Source organism: Anser brachyrhynchus (genome assembly GCF_964034855.1).
Source record: "Anser brachyrhynchus genome assembly, contig: SCAFFOLD_404, whole genome shotgun sequence".
NCBI classification, from domain to species: Eukaryota; Metazoa; Chordata; class Aves; order Anseriformes; family Anatidae; genus Anser; species Anser brachyrhynchus.
Genome location: NW_027663547.1, coordinates 38160 through 48759, shown reverse-complemented (window position 1 = coordinate 48759; position 10600 = coordinate 38160). Strand labels below are relative to the sequence as shown.

The following is a 10600-nucleotide window of genomic DNA, read 5'->3' as shown; positions in this document are numbered from 1 at the left end:
CTACAGCTACCCCCATACCCTAGGGGTCCCTTTAGCTGCCCCTATAGACCCCCTGTACCCCACGTGTTCCCTATAGCTCCTGTAGGCCGTGTCCCCTACAGTCCCCATGACCCTATGGGCCCCCTATAGCCCCCCCATACCACCTCGTGGTCCCTGCATCCCCCCCACCCCCACAAAACCCCTCAGGCCCTATAGCACCCATGCACCCCTATAGCTCTCATATCCCCTATAGCCAATGTAACCCCTATAGCCCCAATGTGACCCTATAGACTGTGACCCCTATAGACCCCTCAAAATTCCCCTATAAGCCATGTGACCCCTGTAGACCCATGACCCCTATAGCCTCCCAAATCCCCTACAGCCCACGTGACCCCTATAGCCCCCCCAAATCCTCTATAGTCACCCATATCTAAAATAGCCCATATGATCCCTATAGCCCCCCCAATCCTCTATAGCTCTCCAAATCCCTTATAGCCAGCATCACCCCTATAGCCCCCCCAATCCCCTATAGGCCCCCACATGACCCCTATAGCTCCCCAAATCCCCTATAGCCCATGTGACCCCTATGGCTCCCCAAATCCCCTATAGAGCATGTGACCCCTATAGCCCCCCAACATTCTCTATATTTCCCCTAATCCCCTACAGCCCTAATCCCCTATAGCCCCCACATGACCTCTATAGTCCATGTGTAACACCTATAGCCCCCGAAATCCCCTATAGCCCCCCTAATCCCCCATAACCCATGTGATCCCTACAGCCCCCACATCCCCTATAGCTCCCCCAAATCCCCTATAGCCCCCACACATCCCTACAGTCCTAATCCCCTATAGCACTAATCCCCTATGGCCCACGTGACCCCTATAGCCCCCCTAATCCCCTATAACCCATTTGACCCCTATAGCCCCCTCACATCCCCTATAGCCTCCCACATGATCCCTATAGCCCCCCAAATCCCCTATAGCCCCCCCAAATCCCCTATAGCCCCCCCAAATCCCCTATAGCCCATGTGATCCCTATAACCCCCATACATCTTCTATAGCCCCCTTAATCCCCTATAGCCCCCTTAATCCCCTATAGCCCCCTTAATCCCCTATAGCCCCCCAAATCCCTATAACCCTAATCCCTTATAGCCCTAATCCCCTATAGCCCCCACACGACCCCTATAGCTCCCCTAATCCCGTATAGCTCCCCTAATCCCCTGTAACTCCCCCAAATCCCCTATAGTCCGTGTGATCCCTATAGCCCCCCCATCCCCTATAGCCCCCCTACATCCCTATAACCTTAATCCCCTATAGCCCCCACATGACCCCTACAGCCCCCCAAATCCCCTGTAACTCCCCCAAATCCCCTATAGCCCCTACACCACCCCTATAGCTCCCCTTATCCCCTATAGCCCCCCCAATCCCCTATACACGTGACCCCTATAGCCCCCCCGCAGCGTTTCTCACTTTGGGGCGTTTCGGTCAGTTTTTGGTGTCGTTTTTTATCTAAAAGGAGCAGACGCAGCGCCGCTTGGAAAAGGAACCAAAAAACAAAAAAAAAGAAGAAAAGAACAAAAAAAAAAATCACGCCCCGCTGCCCATCCCCCCCCCCAAAAAAAAACACGCGCGGGGAAGGGGGGTCCCCGAGGTGTCCCCAAAAGGAGGGGGGGGCCCCAAAAGTTACGGGGGGTCCCCAAAAGGGCCATAGAGGAGATGGGGGGTCCCTAAAGGGGTGGGGGGGTCCCCAAAAGGGCCATAAAGGGGATGGGGGGTCCCAAAAGTCACAGGGGGGTCGCCAAAAGGGCCATAAAGGGGACGGGGGGACCCTAAAGGGGATGGGGGGGGTCCCTAAATGGGATTGGGGGGTCCCCAAATGGGATTGGGGGGTCCCCAAAATGGCCATAAAGGGGACGGGGGGGGGGTCCCTAAATTGGATGGGAGGTCCATAATGGGGATGGGGGGGGGGGTCCCCAAAGGGGCCATAAAGGGGACGGGGGGGTCCCTAAATGGGATGGGGGGGTCCCCAGAAGGGGCATAAAGGTGACAGGGGACCCCAAAAGGGATGGGGGGGGTCCCTAAAGGGACAGGGAGGTCCCCAAAAGGGCCATAAAGGGGATAGGGGGGCCCTAAGTGTGATGGGGGGGTCCCCAAAATGGCCATTAAGGGGATGGGGGGGTCCCTAAATGGGATGGGGGGGTTCCCAAAAGGGCCATTAAGGGGATGGGGGCTCCCAAAAGGGGATGGGGGGATCCCCAAAAGGGCCATAAAGTGGACAGCAGGTCCCCAAAAGGGGCGGGGGGGTCCCTAAAAGGGACGGGGGGGGACCCCAAAGGACCATAAAGGGGACAGGGGGGGTCCCTAAATGAGATGGGGGGGTCCCTAAAAGGATGGGGGGGGGGTCCCTAAATTGGATGGGAGGGTCCTCAAAGGGCCCTAAAGGGGATGGGGGGGTCCCCAAAAGGGCCATTAAGGACTGGGGGGGTCCCTAAATGGGATGGGGGGGTCCTTAAAGGGCCATAAAGGGGACAGGGGGGTCCCTAAATTAGATGTGGGTTCCCTAAAGGACATGGGGGGGGTCCCCAAAAGGGCCATTAAGAGGATGGGGGGCCCCAAAAGTCACAGGGGGGGTCCCAAAATGGTCATGTAGGGGATGAGGGGGCCCTAAATTGGATGGGTGGGGTCCCTAAAAGGGATGGGGGGGTCCCCAAAATGGCCATAAAGGGGACAGGGGGGTCCCTAAACGGGCCGGGGGGGGGGGGCCCCCACCTCCCTTGGGGACAAGAGGGGACCTCGAGCGTGTCCCCTGGGGAACGCGGCGGCGGCACCACCGCGAGACTCCCCCCACGTCACCCACCGCCCCGGGGGGCGCTCGGTGGCCCCCCCCTTGGGTCAGGGGGACATGGGGGGGGACACGTGGGGACACGCGGGGACACGGGGGGGGGGGGCACATGGTGGGGGGGGGTCACAGGAAGTAGTCGGCCACCGGCTTCTTGGAGGGGATGCCCCGCGTCTCCTGCGGCGCCGCCTCGAAGATGATGAACTCCTTCTGCAGGTGCTCGTCCAGCTCCAGGATGGCCGCCACGTTCCCGCACCTGTGTAATTAGCATGTGATTAACATGCAATTAGCATGTAATTAGTGTGTGATTAGCATGTTGCCCCCCCCCAAGGTTGGTTTCTGGGGTCTGGTTTTGTGGTGGGGTGGCCCCGTTGAAGAGGAGCTCACCGACTTGTGCCACCGCTGTGTGTTCTTAGCATGTTCTTAGCGTGTTCTTAGCATGTTATTAGCATGTTCTTAGCATGTTGGGAGTCACCCAGAGCAGGAACTGGGAGCCAGCCCCGTGCTGGGGGCCTGGTCCTGTTCGGGTGACGCTCGGAGCCCCCCAGCCCCACGTTCACCCATCATGTGTCACACAACATCTTAGCATGGCCTTAGCATGTCCTTAGCGTGTTGGGACTCCCCTTTAAGTGTAGCCAGAGACTGACCCCGTGATGGGGACAGCCCCATCCTGGTGTCACTCGGAGCCCTTCAGTGTCCCCCAACCCCACCACGAACCCCTATGTCCCTTAACATGATCTTAGCATGATATTAGCATGATCATAGCATGTTCTTAGCATGTTGGGACTACTCCACATGAGCAGTTGGAGACTGATCCCGTTGATGGGGCTGGTCCTACCAAGCATCTCTCGGAGCCCTCTGCTGTCCCAGCCCCACCACAAACCCCTATGTCCATTAACATGACCTTAACGTGTCCTTAGCATGTCATTAGCATGTTGGAACTCCCCTAAGGCAGCAGAGAGGACGTGGACACCACCCCACAACAAGCCCAGCCCCATCCCCACACCACCCACCTTGGCCACGAATCCCCTGACCCCTCCCCACCCCCTCAATGTGCCCTTAGCATGTCCTTAGCGTGTTGCTGACCTGTAGCAGTAGTTGGGGGCAGACCAGACGGTGAGGACGGTCTCGTTGAAGTGCCACTTGTAGCCCTCCATCACCAGCTGGTGGGCCCGGCAGATCATGTCGATGTCGTTGGAGGCGTTGAACTGGGCCACCACGTCGCTGCCGAACAGGTAGCCCGCGCCCCGCGGCGACACGCCCCAGCCCGTCGTGTCTGGGGGGGGGGGCACACGCGTGTGTCAGGGCCGGGACACACGTGTCAGGGGTAGAACACATGTGTCAGGGGCTGGACACGCGTGTAGGGGGCCGGGACACGCAATAGGGTCACATATTTGGGGTACAGACCCGTGGTGTGGGAAATAGACCGGTGGTGGTGCGTGTGCATGGGTCCACACGCATGTTGGGAGGTGACATGTGATGCACACGCGTGTTACATGTGTCTGTGGCAGGTGGACATGCCTGGGGGGGTCACACCTGTGTCACGTGGCTGAGAATAGCGCGGATTTGGGGTTGTGTGCGCGAACACGTGGCCCAAACATACGTCATATGTGTCTACATGCGTGGCTACACATGATCACACGTGTGTTGTGGGCACGTCACCCATCTGGGGACAACATGCGATGCACACACCCCGTCACATGTGGCCACGGGGAGCCCGCTGACCACCCTGTGCCCCTCCGCGCCTTGCGGGGCGCCCAGGGATGTCGCGACATGTCCCGACACGCGATGTCGTGTGACGTCACGCGATGTCACGCGTGTGCGGAGCCCACCTTCAGGGTCGGACCAGAGCAGGTCGCACATGGGGCCATCGTGGGGCACCTCCTGCTTGCGGTCGATGGTGCGGATCTGGTCCAGGGTCTGGATGGAGGGCGAGAGGCCGCCGTGCACGCAGAAGATCTGCGGGGACACACGTGTGCTTAGCATGTTCTTAGCATGTTCTTAGGGTGCCACACCGTGCATGGATGTCCTGGTGTGGCACTGTCACACGTGGCCTTCTCCATGCTCATAAGAGCTGTTGGTGGGTCCTTAGCGTGTTGTAGCACCTTCTATCATATTCTTAACATGTTCTATGTCATTCTATGCCCTTAGCATGTTCTACCATGTTCTTAGCGTGTCCTAGCGTGTTCATCTTGCCATCAGTGACAACAAGGACACCACAAGGGGTAAAACTGGTGACACAGAACCCTCACACGGACCTCCCAACGCCCTTACATGTACTTAGCATGTCCTTAGCATGTCTTTAACATGTATTAGCGTGTTCTTAGCATGTGCTAGCACATCATTAACACTTCCTAACGTCCAGTTTTTACTCCCAATAATGACAAAAACACCAAAAAAGAGCAAGCTGTCAATGCAGGACACACACACAGGCCTCCCCACACCCCACACGTGTGCTTAGTGTGTGCTGTCATGTCCTTAGCATGTCCTAGCATGTCCTAGCCCCCAGTTTTAGTTCCAGCGACGTCTAAAAGGGCCCAAGCTGTACACACAGGACCCTCACGTGCCTCTCCCCACCCCTCTGCGTGCACTTAGCATGTCCTAGCACGTCATTTCCATGCCCTAACCCACGCTCGGCACACGCTAACACCAAATTTTGGCAGAAATGGCAAAAATAAAGACCGAAAAGGAGCAAGGTGTGAAGGCAGGACCCTTACACGGACCTCCCCCTACCCTTAGCATGTGGTGATGTGTCACTAACACGTGTTAGCATGTCCTTAGCATGTGTTAGCGTGCTCTTAACACGTGTTAACGTGTCCTTAGCATGTTCTTAACCCCTCCTAACACCCGATTTTGGCACCAAAGCCGGAAGAAAGACCCCGAGGCCGCCCCGCCTTCCATCCGGGACCCCCTCCGGGGCCCACCACGACCTTGCCGTGTCGTTAGCGTGTCACTAGCGTGCCGCACCTTGCCGTCGATGATGGCGGAGAGGCTGAGGTAGTCGAAGATCTCGGTGCAGTAGCGCCAGACGGTGACGGAGCCGTACTTGCGCAGGCACTCGTCGTAGAAGCCGTAGACCTGCGTGATCTGCCGGCTCTCGTGGTTGCCCCGGATCAGCGTGATGCGGTCGGGGTAACGCACCTGGGGGGAGAGGGGGGCAGCACCCATGGGTGGGGGGAGCTCGGGGACCCCCGGCAGCACCTGCGGGTGCCCCCGCGGCCGTACCTTGAGCGCCAGCAGCAGCAGGAAGGTCTCCACGCTGTAGAAGCCCCGGTCCACGAAGTCGCCCATGAACAGGTAGTTGGTCTCGGGGACGTCCCCGCCGACCTGGGGGGGGCAGATTAGGGGCGGGGGGGGGGCAGATTACGGTCACAGGGAGGAATATTAGGGACAAGGAAGGCAGATTAGGGTCACGGGGGGGCAGATTAGGGGCGGGGGGGCGGATTACGGTCACAGGGAGGAATATTAGGGACAAGGAAGGCAGATTAGGGTCACGGGGGGGGCAGATTAGGGTCACGGGGGGGGCAGATTAGAGGTATTTAGGGGGTGTTTAGGGGGTGAAGTTAGGGGTTGGGGGGCATTTAAGGTCAGGTTTTCGGGGGGTGGGCGAGGGAATGGGGGCATTTATGGGGCAGGGGGCACTTATGGGGCACGTCGGGGGCAATTAGGGGCAGGTCAGGGGCACTTAGGGGATATAGGGGGGGCATTTGTGGGGCAGAAGGGCACTTAGGGGTAGATTAGAGGGCAATTATGGGATATAGGGGGCAATTAGGGGACACAGGGGGGCATTCGTGGGGCAGGGGGGCACTTGGGGGCAGGTTAGGGAGCAATTAGGGGATATAGGGGGCAATTAGGGGATACGGGGGGGCATTTCCCCTAATTCATGGGGCATTCATGGGGCAAGGGGCACTTAGGGGCAGATTAGGGGGCAATTAGGGGATACAGGGGGCAATTAGAGGATATAGGGGGGGCATTTGTGGGGCACGGGGACACTTAGGGGCAGGTTGGGGGGGCAATTAGGGGATATAAGGGGGGTATTTATGGGGCAGGGGGGCACTTACAGGCAGATTAGGGGGCAATTAGGGGATATAGGGGGGCATTCGTGGGGCAGGGGGGACTTAGGGGGTAGGTTAGGGGGCAATTAGGGGATATAGGGGGCAATTAGGGGATACAGGGGGCAATTAGGGGATACAGGGGGGCATTTGTGGGGCAACTCACCCTGAAGAGCTCCTTGAGGTCGTAGAACTGCCCATGGATGTCACCGCACACCTGGGGGGCACAAAGTGGGGGAGGGGGGTGTCAGGACTCCATAATTGCCCCCCCCGGACCCAAATTTGCCCCACGGGACCCACAATTGCCCCCCCAAGCCCACAATTGCCCCACAGGACCCACAATTGCCCCCCCCAGACCCACAACTCACCGTGACGGGCGAATCGACGCGCTGCACGTTGCTCTCCTCCACTAGGATCTCCCTTTGGGGCAAGCAGCCGTTAATTACCCCCCGGGTTAATTAATGGGTTAATTGCCCCCCAGGGGGTTAATTGCCCCCCCCCGGGGGTGGTTAATTGCCCCCTCGTTACCTGGCCTTGGCGCAGAGCGCCTTGACCTCGCTCTCCTTGATGAGCTCGCAGCGCCGCAGCTGCTCGATCTGCCGGTCCAGGTCGCTCAGCTCCCCCATGGCTGGGGCAACAAGGTCAGCATCTGCCCCGCAAGGGCCCTAATTGCCCCACGGCGCTCCCTAATTGCCCCCGAGCTGCCCCACGGCACCCCGGACTGCTCTATGGGGTCCCCAAGTGACCCCGAGCTGCCCCACGGCGTCCCTAATTGCCCTATGGGGGTCCCCAAGTGCCCCACAGCTGCCCCATGGGGGTCCCTAACTGCCCCGCAGGGTCCCTAATTGCCCCACGGCAGGCCCTAATTGCCCCCGAGCTGCCCCACGGCGCCCCGAACTGTTCTATGGGGTCCCCAAGTGACCCTTAGTTGCCCCACGGCGTCCCTGACTGCCCTATGGGGGTCCCCAAGTGCCCCACAGCTGCCCCCCGGGGGTCCCTAACTGCCCCATAGGGTCCCTAATTGCCCCACGGCAGGCCCTAATTGCCCCCGAGCTGCCCTATGGGGTCCCGAAGTGACCCTTAGTTGCCCCACGACGTCCCTAATTGCCCTATGGGGGTCCCCAAGTGCCCCACAGCTGCCCCACGGGGGTCCCTAACTGCCCCGCAGGGTCCTTAATTGCCCCACGGCAAGCTCTAATTGCCACCGAACTGCCCTATGGGGTCCCTAAGTGACCCTTAGCGTCCCTAATTGCCCCATGGGTGTCCTACAGGATCCCTAATTGCCCCCCGGGGGTCCCTACCTGCCCCATAGGATCCCTAACTGCCCCATAGCTGCCCCATGGGGGTCCTTAACTGCCCCACAAGGTCCCTAAATGCCCCATGGAGATCCTATGGGGTCCCTAACTGCCCCATGGCAGCCCTATAGAATCCCTAATTGCCCCACTGGGTCCCTAATTGCCCTATGGGGGTCCCTAACTGCCCCACAGGGTCACTAACTGCCCCACAGCTGCCCCATGGAGGTCCCTCACTGCCCCATAGGGTCCCACGGGGTCCCTAATTGCCCCATGGGGGTCCCCAATTGCCCCACAGCCACCCCACAGCGCTCCCTGCGCCCCATAGCGGCCCCATAAACCCCCAAAGCGGCCCCAAAACCCCCTCAGCCACCCCACAGCGGCCCCCAATTGCCCCACAGCCCCTCCCGTGCCCCATAGCAGTCCCATAGCCCCCCATAACCACCCCCGTGCCCCACAGCACCCCATAACTGCCCCATAGCCCCATAACCGCCCCATGGCTGCCCCACAGCGACACCACAACCCCCTCAGCCGCCCCATAGCCCCCCCCCCAACCGCTCCATGGCGACCCCACAGCCCCTCCCAGGCCCCATAGCAGCCCCATAGCCCCCCATAACCGCCCCATAACCACCCCCGTGCCCCACAACCGCCCCATAGCGGCCCCACAGCGCCCCACAAACACCCCACACCCCCTTCTATGCCCCATAGCGCCCCATAACCTCCCCATAGCCCCCCATAACCACCCCTGTGCCCCACAGCGGCCCAGCCCCCCCCAACCACCCCATAGCGGCCCCACAGCGCCCCATAACCCCTTCTGTGCCCCATAGCGCCCCATAACCTCCCCATAACCACCCCTGTGCCCCATAGCGGCCCCACAGCCACCCCCCCCGTGCCCCGTACCGGCCCCACAGCCCCCCCAACCACCCCATAACCACCCCATAGCGGCCCCACAGCGCCCCATAACCACCCCACAACCCCTTCTGTGCCCCATAGCGCCCCATAACCTCCCCATAGCCCCCCATAACCACCCCCGTGCCCCACAGCGGCCCAGCCCCCCCCAACCACCCCATAGCGGCCCCACAGCGCCCCATAACCCCTTCTGTGCCCCATAGCGCCCCATAACCTCCCCATAACCACCCCCCAGCCGCCCCATAGCCGCCCCACAGCGGCCCCACGGCCCCCCCCCGTGCCCCGTACCGGCCCTCCCCGTGCCCCGTAGCGGCCCCCCGGCCCCTCCCGTGCCCCACGGCCGCCCCGTATCGCCCCACAGCCCCCCCCCCGGGGCCCCTCCGCACCCGGCGGCGGCTCCGCGCCCCCCCTCCGGCCGCCACCGTCCCCGCCGCCGCCGCCTCGCGTCACTTCCGGCGCGGCCCCGCCTTCCGTCCCCACCCCCCCCACCCCCGGCGCCGGGCGGAAGCGGAAGCAGGGCGGAGGCCACGCCCCCAGCGCTGGCTGGGAACGGGGGGGGGGGGGGGGGGAGCGGTGCCGCCACCGTGGGGGTCCCCCCCCCGGAACCCGAGGGCGGGCGCGGGGGTTCCGCGCCGTTTTGGTTCCGCGGGGGGCCAAAAACAAGGGCCCGGTGTCCCCTGGGGGCCCCCATTGTCACCTGGACCCCCCCATTGTCCCCTGGGACCATCCCATTGTCACCTGGACCCCTCCATTGGCCCCTGGGTGTCCCCATTGTCCCCTGGGACCCCCCCCATTGTCCTCTGGGACCCCCCCCCATTGGCCCCTGGGTGTCCCCATTGTCCCCTGGGACCCCCCCTATGTCCCCTGGGACCCCCCCAATGGCCCCTGGGACCCCCCCATTGGCCCCTGGGACCCCCCCAATGGCCCCTGGGACCCCCCCATTGTCACCTGGATCCCCCCATTGTCCCCTGGGACCCCCCCATTGGCCCCTGGGACCCCCCCATTGTCACCTGGATCCCCCCATTGTCCCCTGGGACCCCCCCCATTGGCCCCTGGGACCCCCCCATTGGCCCCTGGGTGTCCCCATTGTCCCCTGGGACCCCCCCCCATTGGCCCCTGGGACCCCCCCCATTGGCCCCTGGGACCATCCCATTGTCACCTGGACCCCCCCATTGTCCCCTGGGACCCCCCCAATGTCCCCTGGGACCCCCCCCATTGTCCCCTGGGTGTCCCCATTGTCACCTGGACCCCCCCATTGTCCCCTGGGGGCCCCCAATGTCACTTGGGACCCCCCCATTGTCCCCTGGGCGCCCCCATTGTCACCTGGGATCCCCCATTGTCCCCTGGGACCCCCTCATTGTCACTTGGGTGTCCCCCCCAATGTCCCCTAAGTGTCCCCCCATGTCACCTGGACCTCCCCCCCCCCAGTTGTTCCCCGGGTGCCCCCATTGTCCCCAGACCCCCCCCCCCCCAATTGTCCCCAGGCTCCCCCCACTGTCCCCTGGGTCCCCCCCCATGTCCCCATGTCCC

The 10600-nt window shown here is 61.9% G+C and overlaps 1 protein-coding gene across 2 annotated transcripts; it reads right to left on the bottom strand.

Annotated features, from left to right (window-relative positions):
* Positions 1–1463: 1463 nt before the first annotated feature.
* PPP4C (protein phosphatase 4 catalytic subunit) lies at positions 1464–9582 on the bottom strand. Of its 2 annotated transcripts, XR_013944584.1 has the most exons (10): positions 9457–9582; positions 7398–7497; positions 7238–7289; positions 7036–7086; positions 6043–6144; positions 5785–5958; positions 4650–4776; positions 3904–4093; positions 2548–3073; positions 1464–2454 (listed from the first exon to the last, which is right to left on the bottom strand). XR_013944584.1 is itself a non-coding variant. In XM_080609468.1 (9 exons), the coding sequence occupies exons 2-9, from the start codon at positions 7493–7495 to the stop codon at positions 2944–2946; spliced, it is 924 nt and encodes a 307-aa protein (XP_080465594.1). In that variant the 5' UTR covers positions 7496–7497; positions 9457–9582; the 3' UTR covers positions 1464–2943. The 2 variants fall into 2 exon arrangements, 1 of the variants encoding a protein (XP_080465594.1); XM_080609468.1 differs by having other exon boundaries at positions 1464–3073.
* Between the last annotated feature and the right edge of the window lie 1018 nt (positions 9583–10600).